General features: G+C 39.0%; 3 protein-coding genes across 3 annotated transcripts in view; all 3 read right to left on the minus strand.

Moving 5' to 3' along the window:
- The window catches only part of LOC145501446 (uncharacterized), an 86,384-nt gene that overhangs the window by 51,111 nt on the left and 17,094 nt on the right, over window positions 1–18,179 (minus strand). The window contains exons 8-10 of the mRNA XM_081480922.1: window positions 16,740–16,871; window positions 15,638–16,030; window positions 14,673–15,221 (exon numbers count right to left, since the gene is read on the minus strand). Coding sequence (XP_081337048.1) covers window positions 14,673–15,221; window positions 15,638–16,030; window positions 16,740–16,871 — 1,074 coding nt within the window. The remainder of the gene's footprint in view (window positions 1–14,672; window positions 15,222–15,637; window positions 16,031–16,739; window positions 16,872–18,179) is intronic.
- LOC145501096 (uncharacterized) overlaps window positions 1–18,179 on the minus strand; it is a 58,118-nt gene that overhangs the window by 33,342 nt on the left and 6,597 nt on the right. The gene's annotated exons all lie outside the window — the stretch shown is intronic.
- LOC145500039 (uncharacterized) lies at window positions 5,847–10,077 on the minus strand. The gene is made up of 3 exons (XM_081479544.1): window positions 10,067–10,077; window positions 8,086–9,510; window positions 5,847–6,586 (listed from the first exon to the last, which is right to left on the minus strand). Exons 1-3 carry the CDS (start codon window positions 10,075–10,077, stop codon window positions 6,451–6,453), a joined length of 1,572 nt encoding a protein of 523 aa, XP_081335670.1. The 3' UTR covers window positions 5,847–6,450.

The following is an 18,179-nucleotide window of genomic DNA, read 5'->3' on the forward strand; positions in this document are numbered from 1 at the left end:
TCTGTGGTAAATATGGCTCACAGAGACCATTGTTAGCAACAGTAGTGTTAAAACTGTACTAAAATAACAATTTTTGCTAGATTCCCGCCGACAAAACATGTAGCGAAATAAACAAATTCTCAACCTAAACACTGCTTCGATAAAAGACATTATATTTGTTACGACGGCAGAAATTATACTTAAGGACGGTGCCTACTAAATACAAAGGCTTTTGCGCCAGGTTAGGACCACGCGGAAAAAGTAGATCTTTGCGAGGGCTCTTGGAATCCACGAAGAAAAATGGGGGTAGCCACGCATTTTTTCGAGATAATTAGCCTTGAATCTCAACAAAAATGCTGACATCAGCATTTTTCTGAAAACAGAAGGAGAGGGTATTTCTTCACAGCTTCTTTACAATTCGCCTTTACATACCGAAAAGCAAACACATTTGTAAAGATCTGCAAACTACATGGTAAATGGTAACATGAAAACCATTCTTGGTATCTTTTTAATAACAAAATCGTTGCAACAGCACTTTTAGCGTCTCTGACAGCCTTCCTCTGTTTCAGCTAAAATACCGTCTAAATATCTTTTGCTCACAACCAGAAACTAATCACGTGCTGAATAGGCTTGGCACTTCCATTTCATAACGTAAAATATAGGGGTAACAACGCGTTTTTTTAAAGTTATTGATCCTTTTTGAAACTTTTTACGGTACTCGTTACATTTTTTCCTGTCACCTCCCCAGTAAGTAAAACATTTGCGTATCTCGCACTTGTTTTGCACGCGCACTACGCCATCTTCAGGCACATGTTCACAGTTGGATTTCAGAATAATTTTCGACAGATAACAGCTAGTTTTTCAGCTGGAAGACGTTAACAGTTAGTGGTTAACGATATGCTGCTGTTCTGATGTTCCTAGTTTAAGTGTACAGGTTCATTAAACTTGATTTGGTCACAGTAGGAAAATTTTGCTTTCAATTTAGTCGTGTACTTGGTAGCGTAGTTGATTGCGTCATGTCAACCTAGCGCGCGCGTGGCGCTTAAACCATGCCTTGCGTGATGCGCAGAACGTGTGCGCACTAAGAAAAGTAGGTACCGTCCTTAAGAAGTAAAACAATGTCAGAAAACAAATATTGAACTGTCTGACTCTCTGTTTATGATGAGAAGCTTTATTTTTGTGAAAATGCTCAATTGCTCAAACAACACTTACATGCAGTGTAGTAACGCTCGTTCTCCGTTCATCTCAGTGAAGTGGACCGACGAGTGGTCAGTGCAAAGCTTGCTCTGATATTCTCTTCTGTGCTCGGAGTAGAACCAGTGGGAGCCGTTTAGTCTTTCTAACTTTTACGCTAGTTCGGGCAATCTTGCTGCGTGCGGCTACAAGCCGTAAATAACTGTAGTTCCTTTCAAATTCAACTCGGCATTTCGCATTTTCATCCGCAAGCTTTGAGCTCCGCGTTTCGTAATTTCCGCTGGAAAAGTGCACGTTTTCATGGGCCACAATATGGCCGGATTCCTCTGGACTATAAACCTTCACCTGCCTTTAGATCCGTATTTAAAAATTAACTTAAAAGCGAACTTTGAAGGCAACGTTCTTCTCTCGAAAGCCGCTCAAACTACTCAAAACTGAAAGCTTAGCTTAAGTACAGTTTGTGATTGACAGCTGTCGCTTCGTTAGCCAATCAAATTATTTGAACAATTCTAACAAGGATGGTGATTGGCGTATCTTAGAGTGCTTTATCAGAGAACAATGCACGGCTGACGCCACCTTTGCTCGTTTGGAAAATAAAGTTTGGTTTGAAAATTCGGCCAAATGCGCGGGAAAATTATCGGATTCTTTATCATAAAACAAATAAAGTAGCCTCACCTGTGCTCTGTTCTGTTGTAAAGCACGCAGGAAGCGGTAGAGCACTCAAGAAGTAGGGAAAAACACTCTCGTCCTCTCTACCGCTTCCTGCGTGCTTTACAACAGAACAGAGCACAGTCGAAGCTTCTTTATTTGTTAATTACAAAATTCAATCGACTCTTGTTTACTAACTCAATTCACTCGTTGGCACTTAACGATAGGTACAACTAGTTATAATTTCAACCCGTGCGGTATCTTTGAGCAATGACGTTAATTACTCCTATTCTCAGCCAAGACTTGGAACAAGGAAAATTAATGGCGACGGTAAATTCTCGGGAAAAATAGGTCCAAAAAACGTGGTTCTAATGTTCGTAATACATTGAAATTTGGCAAGATATCCAGGAAAGACCTATTGTGTACGAAAATGAAAAAAAAAAAAAAAAAAAAAAAAAAAAAAAAAAAACAGGGATATCGAGAATTTGATTATATGGGCACTTTAAGCAAAAGTCCTTAATTCATCTTAGCAAGAAAACATCACATTACAGCTAGATACATAAGCGTTAAAAAAAAAAAAATAGATACATAAGCGTTGTGCTTCGAAGATTCGTAGTTTAAACCGCACTTGTCTGTAAGACTTCTAAAGACTTGGAAAATTGGGAAAACGTCTTACACACGCTCGTGTGACTTCTCTTTTTTTTTTAGCTACAGTGGCTGTATTTGAATATACTATAATACCTGTTCGAGAAGGAGTATTGGTTTCCGTCATTTGATGTTCAGAAGACTCTTCTTTCTAAGTTGAAAAAACAATAACAATGATAAAAGTTTCATGGGAAAACAAACTAAAATGAAAAAAACTGAACAATAAAGAGCTTGAGTCCATCCGATAAAGAATAACTGGTCTAGATGATAAAAGAAATTCCTCTTTCAAACGCGCTTCGTTTGCTAAATAAAGTGTTGTTTACATATTTTTCTTCACCACTTTTATGATGCAAGTACATGCCTCTTTGTAACAAATGCTATACAGCTGTTTCGAGAAAAGTTGTCCTACGAAAGCGTAAAAACATACGCGACGGTGCCAATAGTTATTTTGGGTAGTGATAGGCGATTGTTTGATCGAAGTTCACGGTGTTCCAAAGCTATGAATGCTCCTATTCATGCTATCCTCGTGAACTTCGAAGAGGCAATGGAAAACTATCACCGCTCATAGTAGCTATCGGGATTGCTGCCTGCCCGTTTTCGCTTTTCAAGGACGACCTTTCTTGAAACAACAATGCAAACACACAAACGGTACTCGAGAAATCTTTTAATGCCTTGGGTTTCTCTACAACATTCCTTTAAAACTTCGAGAAAAATTGATATGTTATTATTGCAACAATTGAATAATAACCTGGCCGGCCTGACTTCCTACCTTCCACTGTATATTTTCCTGTGTTGTTTCTATTAATCATTGGAAAAAAAAATGGTAAATTAGTCTTGAAAATGGAACCTGGCTTTTCCCTTGTTGTCTCTGCTTTGACTTTGTTCTTTGGTCCGTTCAAAAATCCTGCGCTCTGATTGGTTAGGGCACTCATGAGCGTCTTACTCTACTCGTAACATATCTTTAAATAAAGGAGATTTATTTATTTATCACAATATTGAAGCCAGTTGCATTCAGGACCTGTGACGTATAAGGAGGGCATGTGTCCTAAACACGGCTCTCTGATTGTGTCAATGGTTATTTCAAAACATCCTGCGCCCTGATTGGCGAGGGACCTGTTGAGCATCTTTCCTACACTACTCGTAACATATGTTCAAATAAAGAGGATTTCTTTATTTATCAGTTGCACTTTCTTAATTGTATAAAAACTTCTCTCAATCGATCGATTTAATTAAGTCTTTCATTCATTCATTCATTCATTCATTCATTCATTCATTCATTCATTCATTCATTCATTCATTCATTCATTGATTCATTTATTTAATGATGTTTGTTTTTCCACTAAACCGTTTCAACAATTGGCAATTACACTACTGGTGCTTCTACGAGCGAATAGCCAACGACAAACAATGGAATCATGGGAAACCAGAGCTAGGACGTTAATTGTTTAAAGTTTCAGAGGCACACCATTTCAACTATGAACGGGTGTTATTCATGGTGTTAGGGATAGCTGCTTCACACAGTTACTGAAGATTAAACAAACTTTTCAAAAATGTTCGATTAACATCGCTGCTGGAATGGCAACAAATAGACCTTTTTCGACTGGACGGTTTGTTGCTCCATTTCAGACTATGTGATGATACTCTTGAGAATTCTTCCTTTCAAATTTTCAAATAGTCGTGTGCATATGAATAAATCATTTTAAAATGGATAAAAGAATGCTCTAGAGAATATCACGTGGTCTGTAATGGGAAAACAAACCGCCCAAGCAAAAAACGTCTATAGACGGCGTTGCGGCTCCCCGTTATCAACAATCTTTTTCAAATCTAGATCTGAACTTTTAAAATGACCTAAAGCCTCTTCAATTCTGGATCTTCTAGATCTTCAAGACTGAAAAGTTTGGAAAAGTTCTGTGAGAGTGTTTTCAAATAAATTGGGTTTACATCTGCCGCCTTGGCTTCTGGGGAAACAGCTATTGAGCATTTTCACTTCCGAAACAATGAAATGGTGGACACGTTGGTGTGCGGGCAACCCTAAAACCAGGAAACCGGTGAACGGAATCCGGTACCGGAAACTGGAAACCGGAATCCGGAATCCACAAATCAAAGAAAACAAGTTCTTAAAATACACGAAAATTACTTTGCATTATCCTTTTTTTGACACAAAAATTTCCCATCTATTGAAATTCGTGCAATGGTTATTTCTAGCAAGGGCTATGATTATGAGAATCTAAATATCGTGGATCGTAATTTGATTCCAAGCACCCTGAAAGCGTCTAAAATAAGCTTGCTGGTAATTGCCATTTTGTTTAATAAGTGAACTGCAGTTTGCGGGAGGTATAAATTTGGCTTTTTGATTTACCCAATGTATAGCTTTATCTAGCTATTGAACAACCGGGCCAGATGTATAACTAAGGGTTGTTCAGAACTACAATAGTCAATAATTTTTTTTTTTAATTACAGTTTGTGGTTGAAGTAAAGCAAAGAAAATAAAAAAAAATTTTTTCCCCTATATTCATTTATTAGAAATTGTTGAAGTGAATTATTTCTATCGTCATTCATAATATCTGAATTCCGGATCCCAGATTCTGGATTCCGGATTCCGGTTCCGGTTCCGGATTCCGTGTTTTAGGGTTGCCCTGGTGTGCCAAAGTTATCCTGTCCGAGTTGAACTCTTTTCCCATGTAAACACTTTCGTTGGGTTTATGTTACAAATTTTGCGCAGGGAAATCTAGGCCAGCGAAGTGAAAAGTACACATTTCAAAAGCAGCATTGGTTTTGGTCGAAGAGAAGAGGGCACACAACACGCAACCAAACTACAGCTTTCTGTTCGCACAAAAAGTCGCACACATTTCGTGAGGACATGTCTGCAAGGTTTTGAAATGCCATTAACACTGCCTTCAACTTATCTATTACAGTCCACAGTAAGCTTTGCCAACACTCGAAAGTCCACAATATTGCACTGACAACACTCGAAAGAAAGCACAAGGACGAAAATGGAGATGACGTCATTCGCCCCTGAAGAATTTTTTTGGGGGGGCCAAATTGGTGTCCACAGAAAGATACATACAGGAAAACTCGATTTTCCTCCATTACCGATTAGAACTGCGTTCTCTCGAACGCAACAAATCCATACATCACATTAATGTATGGTCAACTCTGTTAATTTGAAAAAATAAACATAGCAGAGAAATCATTGTCTAAATCTCCAAATATAATAAGCATACTATTCGAACAATGTGATCATGATTTCTAAGTACAGGAAACAAATGCAAGTCAACTCTAATCTGGTAATTTATTTCACTTTTGAATATCTAATTTGAACAAAGGGATACTGTCTTTGAATTTGTGGTCGCCGATGGAGAAATTTTAAACTTCTGACGGTTCAAAGCAATGAATATTGGCTTTCAAAAGTATAGTGACTGTTGATTCAGTAAACAAACGCGTTATAGACTTTGTAAGGGAAACTCCCTTTAGTTCTAAATATACTTAAGTAAAGTTATTTTAAAATGTAGAAATAAACTTCACTTGCAATGTAATGTCACGCGTAAGATGTACATTATCTACTCTCTTGGTGTATCAAATGTAATTCCAAATGGCTGTTGGAACGTTACCACGATCACGCCAAAAAAAGCCGAGTGCATGTAAAGATTACAGAAAACCGACTATCATTTGAAATTCTCAGCGCAGTAGGGTTGCCGTGATGAGTTCATGTGATGGTCAATTTATCTGGCCTTAAGACAGAGGGGTTTTTATGGCGATTTACACTAAGAGTGGTCCCTCTTTCGCCTAGTCCGTCGTGCGTGACGCGAAAACAATCCTGGCGGAAATAATTTCGCAAGGAAATTTTTATCTCGAGGTTTTTTTACGATCACGCTCAACGGACTAAGCTAAGGGAAAGAGGGAATACTCGTAGTCTAATGGGTATGGTATGATGCAAAAGCAATTTGTGGGACGACGTCGCTTCGATTCACGTCCTTGCTTCATTTATGTGGAGGAACGAAGATCACAGAAAATGAAAAAAAAAACCAACAACAACAAAGTGCATATACCTTTCTCCATTTCGCGAGTAAACGCGTCAGGATTTTCCCTTTTTCTCCACTCGGGAGGTTCCAATGTAATTCTAAAGGGATCGTGAGAAAAAGACACCGATACTGTGATAATATCATATAATTGTGCTCTATAGAGCGTTTAGATTTACGTGGCCAGTAGCCATGCAAATTTATTGGAACAAAAGAAACTGTTCGCATTAGGCCTTGTCCACACTACGCCGAAGAAATTTGAAAACGCAGTTTTATTTCTCCGGTTAGGCCTACTGTCCACACGAATCCGTCACGAAAACGGAGGTTTTCAAAAACACTCATCAAACCGGAGACATTTGAAAACGGTGGCTTGCGAAAACGATGACATAACGATAACCATTTGAGTTCCTTGGCCGAGTTTTCTTCAAACACAAATCCAAAATGACCAGTGATTGTTGCGTCTTCAAATTTATCTGGGGTAGTGTGGACGGCGCCTTAGAAAAGAGTTAAACTCCAACAGGATTAGTTTGGTAGACCAACATGGCCGCCATTTCGTCGTTTCGGAGCACCAATATGGCTGCTGTGACGTCACGTGAAAACGCTCTATAAAAAGCCGTTCGTTTTTTTTCTCCTCTGTTTGGCTGAGTTTCTTTTATTTTTAAACAGTGAACTTGTGACTTGTGACCCTATTTACAACTTAAGTGGAGGGTGTCTCGAGGCATCTTTGGGCTGTAAAATTGGAATCAGTTTTTGTTGACAACATTTCTTTCATGTTCTTTGCAAGGTAGCAACAGGTTCCGAGTTTAAACATTGTTCCAGGAAAAGGTTGGTAAAACTTAGTCAAACAGAAGTGCGAACAGTGAGATTTCATTGGAAAGAAAGCATCGTTAACCCAGTCAACAACGCGAACGAACGATGAATATTCTCTAGCAATGAATGAACATACAAGGTTGTACAGATAGCCTTTGCACCAAAACTGAATCACGCGCTTTGAAGTTGCTGAAGAAAGGTTTTTTCAAACTTGTGGCTGTAACTTGCAGAGTTTACTCTTTCTAAAACGAAATGACATATCAAATTGCTAAAAACCGACTTGAAGATAAAGAATGATGCCAGGGGAGTCGCATACATCGCCGAAGACTCAAAACTTTCCGTGAATTTATACCAAAGCAAGTCGCCCAAAAATGTAAGGGACCCTATCTGTTAAAAGTTTGTCGAAAACAGCTTACGAGATTATCCTCACTCTACCCTGGGAACAGAGATTACCCTCACTCTACCCTGGGAACAGAGGTACCCTTCTCTTTCTGCTCGGTGAGAGACGAGAGGGAACCACAGCTCGCAACTGCTCAATCGTTTCATCACAGCAAGGGACGGATAAATTAAAATACTAGTTTTTGACAAGTTTTTCCCGGTGTTACACTTCCGCGGCATGAATGATAGATAGAATGCTAGACTAACGACGATATCTGCTACAGTGTGATTGCCTAATGGGCAACACCACACTGACAGGCAGTCATCAAATTCAAAACTTTCGTCCGATGAATAACTGGCAATCTTTGATCTTAAATTGTTTACTGTTTGGGTATTTTTCATATAAGTTTACCTTCCTTCATTTTTCGGGAATACTTTTCTCGAGGAACCACTGCGAACGTTGCGCTGGAGAGTAAGCCCAATCAGATCACACGCATGACCAATGCTGCCCTTTCCCCTGTCCAGAGCAGTCAACGTTCTATTTACTTTTAGAGCTTCGGAGAGATTAGCCGCGCCACTATCACCAATGTTGTTCCAACTCACATCCAGATTAGTCAATGTTCCATTCACTTTAAGGGCTTCAGAGAGATGACCCGCACCACTATCGCCAATGTTGTTCCCGCTCAAAGTCATATTAGTCAATGTTCCATTCCCTTTTAGGGCTTCAGAGAGATGAGCCGCGCCACTATCATCAATGTTGTTCCAACTCACATCCAGATCAACCAACGTTCTATTCACTGTAAGAGCTTCAGAGAGATGAGCCGCACCACTATCACCAATTCTGTTGTTTCTCACATCCAGATTAGTCAATGTTCCATTCACTTTTAGGGCTTCAGAGAGATGACCCGCACCACTTTCACCAATGTTGTTCGAACTCACTTTCAGATTAGTCAATGTTCCATTCACTTTTAGGGCTTCAGAGAGATGAGCCGCACCACTATCACCAATGTTGTTCGAACTCACATTCAGATAAGTCAATGTTCCATTCACTCTTAGGGCTTCAGAGAGATGAGCCGCGCCACTATCATCAATGTTGTTCCAACTCACATACAGATAAGCCAACGTTCTATTCACTGTAAGAGCTTCAGAGAGATGAGCCGCACCACTATCACCAATTCTGTTGTTTCTCACATTCAGCTTAGTCAATGCTCCATTCACTTTTAGGGCTTCAGAGAGATGAGCCGCGCCACTATCATCAATGTTGGTCCTACCCACATCCAGATAAGCCAACGTTCTATTCACTGTAAGAGCTTCAGAGAGATGAGCCGCCCCACTATTACCAATGTTGTTCGAACTCACATCCAGATTAGTCAATGTTCCATTCACTTTAAGGGCTTCAGAGAGATGACCCGCACCACTATCGCCAATGTTGTTCCCGCTCACATCCAGATAAGTCAATGTTCCATTCACTTTTAGGGCTTCAGAGAGATGAGCCGCACCACTATCACCAATGTTGTTGATGCTCAAAAACAGAAGAGTCCACGTATTGTTGACTTTAAGATCCTCGGAGAGGGAACGCACATCATGATCACTAATCCTTTTGCCAGTCAAATGTAAACTGGTCAAGGTGGTATTGATCTTAAGTGCCTTGCATGAAGAATGTGGACCTGAAGCGTCAATGTCCAATGCTGAACCAGAAAACTTTTCAACTGTAAGGAAAACCACAAAAAGGAAAGAAAAATAGTTGAGAACTATTTCGCTTATACCGTGGCTTATGTAACGTTGTTTCTCAATTGCACAATTTATTAAAAGAAGAGAAAAGTTGTTGTTGAACACCCTGTCCGAATTTTATAGTTCGTTTAACAAATAAGGTAACACGCGCATGATAGTCATTATCACGCAGCAAATGCCCCATCTTCGTCTGTGATGTAGCGTTTTCACAGACCGAGTTGACAGAAAAATTGGTAGACCACAGTCGAGTCTAGTTTGAAAGCCTCCTTTCAACCTTATCAGTCCTCTTAATCAGAATAAAGCAAAATCTAAGAAACTTATACGTAGCAGAATAGGCCGAAAGATTGAATTTAACAAGAACAACCTATTGTTATTAATGTGCTAATCAGGGAACTATTGACTTAATTAGAGTTTAGGTATCAGATGCATCGATGTGTAAAATCGATGCAAGAAAGCGCACCTAACCACCAAACGTTTTTAAAGTTGCATTTTGTTAAGAATTCTTTTATTTTACCGTACAAGGAAAAGAGAAGGAACACCTCTTACTCCTGGAGTGTAGTTGTTTGTGTAACAACGTGATTTTTGCGACCTGACGCGAAGTGACGCGATTATTTCGAAGTATTCAGTATATTCTGCTCGCTGAAGCAAAATGCATGGAATACATCCTGCTCATTCTCGGAATTAGGACTAGTGTTTCGATTGAGAGAATAGTCGGGGTTATAAAAATGAACGCACCCTAAGATTCTACTCGCTTCTACAATATATCAAGGTTGCCCAGGACCGTTGCTTTTCAATAAATTTATTAGCAACGTGTCCTGAGAAGGTACTATGTTAAAAAACTTTCATTCTCCGAATTTTGAAGATCAGTTCCACTAAAAATTATTAGTGATATTTTGGGATGATGGAATTACATTACGAGCACGAACCGCAAAACTGAAAACTCTAAATAAATGTCATTCAAAGAATTATTTCCAAACATTTATAATCAACTTCAAGCTTTGGCGAAATCGAGCGCGGCCTCTTGTTATTTCAAATCTACAGCTGTGTATGTGCGCTCATCAGTTTACTCTTAGCAGACTCCTACCTGTAAACTTAAGCAAATGCTGCAATTTGATTGGCTGAGCTATCAGCCATTAGTGTCGAATGGCTGGAGGTCGTCTAGAAAATGACAAGATTTTCTGGTTTTTTTCCGAAGATTTGGAAGACGATTTAGAAAGATTGTTGCAGATAATTCAATTTCCGAGAAGACTGAAAGAACGACATACACTGTACTCGACAAAACCGATAAGCGCGAATGCACAGCTGTCAGTTTCAAATGATAATTCAATCCGCGTAAATTTGCTTAAGCGTAAAGTTAAATGGAATTATTATTTGAAGGAAATTTAGTTAGAATTCTACTAAGACAATAAGATTATTTGCCCTTCAAATATCTATGATGTGACAGTTGCGGTGAGAGGCTGAATTAGAGTTTCTTAATTTTTGTTTTAGTTCCCCTAGGATCTATCTTGTGATTATTGGCGGCTCAAGGTTAGCCCACAGATATCTTTCCTTGTACTTACTTTTGTTGTTTGTTTTTCCTAGGGTCGCTAGCCAGTTTTAGCCGTAGCTTCAGTCGGTGGTCATGTTTGGGTTTGTCTATTAACTCTGTTTTGGCCCTCCACTGAAGGTCTTGTTTTGGCGTAAATTCTTAAGGGCTGAGTGTTGTGCTCGTTGTATCAAGTGCTTTTCAATTCATTCGTGGGATTTGCGTGAAAATGATTGGGTTAGTGTCCTGTAAAGAAGTTCAATCCTCCGGGGTCAGTCGTCCCGAATGCCCACACATGCCAACCGATAGAGTATTTTTAAAAGTGCGTGTGCATTTGTTAGTCAATCAAAAGGAGACTGCCATATAAGTCACAGGAATCAGGCAATAAAGATTAGATTCTTGTCTCTGTCTTCCACTACATAGAAATCTCAAGTTCGAAATCAAATAATGAAATAGTTTTTGGTTACAGTAAATCACCTGCGATCTGCTGCTCAAGTGCAGCATCGTGAAGCCTTTCCACAGTAAAGTGAATCTTATCTGCTATAGGAAACCGAGTAAGAGACTGACAAGACAGCGCCGGAGAATTGTTACCTGGATGTGTCGAGTCTTTTGTCACATCTGAAAATAATTTGAGAGAAATTGCAATATTCTTTATTTAAGTGTCGATGTATTTAGCACTAATGTGCTAATTGGGGACACTGTAAATAAATAAACAAATATTTCAAATATAACATAAACTATTAAGAATCCCAACTGATGGGAGGCTGACCAGTTGGCTATTTACACAACGCGGTCGAGGAGTTGAACTCGGGGCTACCGAGAACAAATCCAGATAGCGGTAGGGCGGAGGATTTGAACCAGGGACCACCAGATTTCAAATCCAGCGCCCTAAACCACTCGGCCACGGGACCTCCTGAAACATATTTTGAAGTTATCAAACAATATGTACATTAAAGGTTTACTTGCATGACTCAAAATTATTATTATTTTATTATTATTATCATCATCATCATCATCATTATTATTCTGATGGTGATGATGATGATTGTTGTTATTATTATTATTGTTTCAAGATTAAGGAAATTCTAAAACGACGTTCAAACAAGAGACTGTGATCGTCTCCTGGTATAAGAGTACTTTTCATACTTGTACTTGTTTTCTGTCAGGAATCGTGTTAGGTTCAGTGAATGTAACTCCAGTGATTTCAAAGTTAAAATGTTGGCTGTGTTGTGATTGGAGAACAACTGACCAAAGCTTCAAGATCTTTGATGATTTATTTAATTAATTAAGGAAAGAGGAATAAATAAAAAGTAGTCAAATAAAAGTTATCTTATTTGTTTTCTGTCACTATTATTCCAGGCTGTCAAAAGCCTTGAAATTATCCCTTTCCTATTGGGAAAATGGCCGTCCAGTGTGTCCAAGTTGAATTTCTTGCACAACATTGACTGTGGTGCTTTTATGTTGCGCGATGACTGGGTTATTATAGTATATGCTCAGGAGCCATAATCGGGGACGGAGACCGCAAGTCTCGGGATTCGCGCGCACCTATGATATGGGACAATTTTTCTATTTTTAGAACAAATTGCGCCATCCTGACGTCATATATCCGCGCGGATTCACGCACATGTCAGGGGCTCTCGCGTGGATGTTGTCACGTTGCGTGATCAAATGGTGAGAGTTGAGAGATTCTCTTGCGTATTTTTCACAGCGATGGCAGGGAATACGAACCAGGGCGCTTATATGTAGTTTTATGTTCTAAGCTAACGGAAAAGGTGGGTTTTTCAGGGTCGAAAACAAGACTTCAATCTCGCGCTGGGAATGAATAATAAGATCTGCTCACGCTAGTTGTAAGCTTACGCGTATGCTTAAGAATATAGCAAGAAAACTCTCTACTCTGGTATCGAATTAATTTGTGAGTTTCTCAGACAATGTTTAATCATAACCAAAACCTGTTTTGATGGTTTCTTATTGTCTCTGCTTGTTTGGTGAGTTTGCAAAAGTTTTTGAAAGGAAAGTCTGACGTGTACAATTAGCTCATTTGCATAGTGCATGCAGCTCGTGCACTTTCAAGTCCGAGTCGGTGTTTTCAATTGTCAACAAATCTTGACAAAGATTTCTTTCGTTATCTTTTGTGCTGAGATGTTGCAACAAATTTCACGAATGCAAAAAAGGCTACTACCACCATGTGTGTTTCGTCAACATAAGCATAGTGAAGTTTTACACTGCGAAAATGAAAATAGACAAGGAGTTTTGATAACTCGATCATCTAAATCGAAATCGTTATTCCAAGTTGATTAAAGAAAGCGTCATCGTAACTTTGCTGATTGTTTCTGCTTTATTCACATATTTTCAGCTTAGCTTTTAATATGTTCTCAAACATTTATCAATCTTAAACATATTTAAAAACTATAGAGCTATTGTTTGAGTTCGATGTACGCTTTCACACGAAAGTACGGCGGAAGTACAATTTGTCATGTCTACTGACTGTACAAAACACGCATCGGCGGGCGCTCTCACTCATCGACAACAGAGAATTTACTGGATTTTTACACGAATAAAACTGAGCAGTATCTACGGACGTAAAGTTATTAAGCCTTGATGAAACATCAAGCGTTGCTTACAATTCGAGCGAAACTTAAACTAGCAATTATTTTGTTTTACTTTTCGGTCGCGATAGACTGACAAATTCCTCGCAAGCGTGTGGCAAGAGGAGCTAGGAAACTATGAAGTCCTGAAGCTCTGCTATATCTAAATATATCCAGCTAGTTTTTTGCTGTGTAATGGAAAAGCTGTTAATCTTCAACATATGTGAAATTTAAAGTGGAGTAATGTACAGCTCATGTAAAAGAAGCATCAGTCGGAACGCAACTTGGTCAGCGATATATATAAGCTTACAGCGGAACATACCTAAGTTCGACACTGTCTTACTTCACTCAAACTGGAGCAGCTTACGACGAAAATACTTAAGCAAAATTCCAACAGACGTAAACGCGTTAAGTTGTGGGGCAAAAACATGAAACATTTCGGGAATTTCGGACGCCATTTCCCCCGCGCGACATCCGCAAAAATCCTCGCAGCAGGTACGCGCGTGTGTCGCAGGTGATGGCGCAATTTGTTCTAAAAATAGAATTATTGTCCCATATCATGGGGACAACCCCAATACTTGAAATGGCGCGGCTTACGGTCTCCGTCCCCGATTATGGCTCCTGATATGCTATGATAGTTACGTAATATATTAAGCATGAGAGATCTTTTTTCATCGGAGAATTTTTAGTGGGTCCGGGACAATTTGATAAAAACCAGCAAAGTATTGATTGTCTGATATATGTTCGCTATTGAAATTTAAACTACCGGGGTAGACACGGTAGACAAAACTACCTTCGGCTACTTACCGGGCCTTTCAAAAAATCGCGAACTCTGAAGTTCCAAACTTAACTAACGATTGCACTTCTCGCTGCCGTTTATTGTAATTACGACGACTTTAATCAAACCTTAAAAAACAAACACCAAAATGGATCGAAATTTACCAAACGTTACCTTTTGAATCCGTTATCTGAAAGGTGCCGTAGGATGGCAGCGAAAAACGCAACCACTTGTTGAGTTCGTGTACGTATTATTGAACGCACAATAAAAAATGAGGGGAAACGATTCCTTTGACGCTGATAACAAGGTCGATAATAATGGTAATTTTTTCTTAATATAATGAAAAGAAATATCTCTAACATTAAAAGGTGAGGGCTTACTTTCTTCCGTAGTTTTAGTCTCGTGTGTCCCGGGAAATTCGATATCAAAATCTTCTGTAGGCAGGGTGCACTTGTACTCAGCAGTCTTTGTATGGGTGTAAGTTTCTTTGGAAGGTTGAATCTGAGTTTCGCCTCTAGCAAGGTTCGTACTTTCAGTAGTAGCTTGGGTCTGAGTTTTTCCAGCAGATGGAATCTGGCTCACGCCAGTAGTTTGAGTTTCTCTAGCTTCCGCAGCTCTTGTCCCAGATTCTGAAGCTTCCCCAGTCCTCGTCCTACTTTTCTCAGCCGATGGAGTCTGAGCTTCTGCAGTAACTTGGGTCTCTGTGCCTTCCACAGGCAAAGTACGAGTTTCGTTCGGAGATGGAATGCGAGTATTCCCTGAAACGAAGATCTCACTTTTGTCAACCACCTGACTCTGGCTTTCCCCAGCAGGTTGAATCTGTATTTCCTCTAAAGTCCCACGCTTGACAGCAATCTGGGTCTGAGTTTCCGTAGAAGTTTGAGTCGAGGTTTCCCCAGAAGCCTTAACGGGTGAACTAGCATTGCTTTCTGACAAATTAGCGAAAGAAAGAAGCAATGTTATTTTTACGCATGAAGAAATACTACAGAAATACCTGAGTGACATAAAAAATCTCTAAATACTGTGGTGTCTAGTTCGCTCAACTCCCTGTGCCCTGTAATTGTTACTGTAATTGTTTATTTTGCTATTGTGGGTGCTACTGGCTGGTCATCATTTTAAAACGGTGCATTAGACTGTTGTGCTCTACAGCTCTCAGTATAAGATGATTGTCGAACGATAAATCACACCTAGACAACAAGTGACAAAACGACACAATCATTGTTAACTTGACATAGCTAGCTTCCTGAATGAAAGACATCTCAAATCCTGTCAGTTTAGTTTTGACTGAATAAAAATGTATAAACATACTTATCTCATACCTTAAAAATTTTTACTTTCAACTTACTTGGTTTACTCGACAGAAACTCTTTGCATGCCAAGTAATCTTCTTCTTGAATAGTTGTTGCTAAATTTACAGACTCCACATGAAATCTCCTCTTAATTTCATCTGTCACGAGGTATTTCTCCGCTATTTTATTTAAGCGCCCAGAGCGATAGTCGTCCCACAGGCGTTCCAGTCCTTCTAGATTGCTGCACTTCACTGCTAACCGTAAACTATTTTCACTTCCTTCTGTTGGCGTTGGGTCGTGAATTAGTTTTAGATGCTGAAAGTACTGAGGTAGTTCATCAACTGGAACATCACTCGTTTCTTCTTCAGACAGTAGTTGTTGACTTTCTTTTACTTCTTCTTCTTCGTGAACACCATTATCTGACTGTTTGTATTGAACGTTGCCACTGTCTTTAAAGTTACCAAAGAAAAAAGTCAATGAAACGAGAGGAAGATAGCAAATGTTCCATTGACGTTCTTTCCCTTCGGGTTTTAATCCATGCAAAGGACATATCCCTCATCCTAGTTATAAACATGTAGTTGCACATATAAGGTATGTTTTTTGACGCTATCTTTGGTTCCTTTATTTGTACCTCATTTACTGTCGTTGTCATTTTCTGTAGATATCTGGACACTATTTCTGCATTAACCTTGTTGTCATATGGATAGGTATGTGGTGTATTTTAACACATATCAACGCAACACCATGTAAATATTGTACTAATATATTTGCTTCAGTTGAAATATGATATTAAACCAAAAAAAAACAAGAAAATTTTCCTGTCTGGAGCGGTGGGATCACTATCCTGCGAATAGTATCAGAAGATTGTAAATAAATAGACCACCAGTCAGATTCAAGATTTAAAACTTAAAATAAAAACAAACCAAAACAAAACAAAACAAAAACAAAAGAAAACAAAATGAGCGCTTACGTAGTAAACTAATTAATTAGTTTAATAAGTAGGCACCTCACTCCCCCTAAAATTTAAACATTTCTGTAGCTTCCTTTTCAATTTCATCCTTCAAATTTGTCCTAGACCCCAGGGCACATACAAAGCATTTAATCAGTGCCTTATGTTCTGTTGATATAGGTGACTTCTTGAAAAAAGTTGTAACTTACAATTAACTGCAAAGCGCACTGTCATTGGTTCAGCCTTTTCAGCGGTTTGAGTCTGAGTCTCATCAGCAGCTTGGTCAGTATGGTCTTGGGGCAGTGATTCATCTTCCTTCAATGATGAGTACTGGTTCACTTCTAAATAATTCAGGCAAAACACAACTGCATTAGTATTTTTGTGATATTTTTTTTGCGCCTGTTTTTATACAACTGTTTGAAGGAAGGTTGTCCTTCAAAAGGGTGAACGCGTACGCGACAATGTCGAAATGTATTATGAGTAATGGTGGTTCACAGTAATCACAGGAGGCCCAGGCAAACTGTTTGTGTGCTGTGCACATTTACATTTTTATAGCAAATGTATGGAATTTATATAACACTTCGCAGAATTGCATAAAATCACGAAAATATGAACAGATACTTGCTCAATAAAAAAGAAATGTATCTTATATATGGCGTACTGTCGTTCTTTTGGCTCAAAATTGCTAATTTCAGCAGGTTTGAAGGATTCAGTTTACGTTCACTGTTTACTACACGTATATTAATACTAGGGTGGAAAGTCTAAAGGCTCAAAACTGAAAAAGCTCCAGCGCAGAGGCAGATCTAAGTTATTGTTAAATAAATTAAACTATGTCGACGAAATTTGACAACGTAATTTAAATATGCGTGGTCTTTCGTCGTAACTGCCTAAGGGTCTCTAGGTTGTTTCGCCCCATTGATATTACTGACTATGCTAGTGGGTATTAGTTTTGTCAGAGGCTGAGGAATAGCGATTTTCTTCCGGCACAACTTTTTGTCGCTACGCATTCTGACGGCTTGGAAATATTCGGTCCTGAATTTTGTTCGATGGCTAGTACTGGGCCGTTTGGATGAATTTCGGATTGAATGATACAAGAAGATTTGCGGAACTTCTTCTGTTCTACTGTTTAATTTGGAAGCCAAGCGCGATGAAATTTTCAGGTCAAAAACCTCCTCTGCGGTGGAGCTTTTCCAGATTTGAGCCGTTGGACTTTGCGGCAAGCTGATGGCCCGACAGATTTAAACCCGATTTGACACCGACAAAAAGTCTGCAGTTCTACGACAAAAAATCGGCTAGTGTGCGGCAGCATTAACACTGAATAAAATAATATATACGAATTCCATAAACAAGACATCAAAATAACATGTTCACGGTCAAATAAACTTTGTAGGAATCCGGTGCAGAAAAAGTGGCAATATATGAGATTTGTATGTTTCGAATATCGAATTTATTTCTATGTAACCGAAGATGTATAGAATGAACGAAAATAGGCTCTTAATATAAACATATTCGTACTGCCACCAGCCAGCGGTTGAGCTGTGTTTCGATATATCAGAAAAAGAAACAACACTAAGAGAAAATCATACCTTGGAATTTATTGTAAGCTATAGATTGTGGAATATTAGATATCAAATACATAAAGTAAACCA

Source organism: Orbicella franksi, chromosome 10, assembly GCF_964199315.1.
Source record: "Orbicella franksi chromosome 10, jaOrbFran1.1, whole genome shotgun sequence".
Lineage (NCBI taxonomy): Eukaryota > Metazoa > Cnidaria > Anthozoa > Scleractinia > Merulinidae > Orbicella > Orbicella franksi.

Excerpts from the sequence above, each read along its gene's own strand:
- LOC145500039 (XM_081479544.1), bottom strand. Across the intron at positions 6,587-8,085 it reads TTCCCGAAAAATGAAGGAAG|AATTACATTGGAACCTCCCG; the intron begins GTAAACTTATAT and ends CGATCCCTTTAG.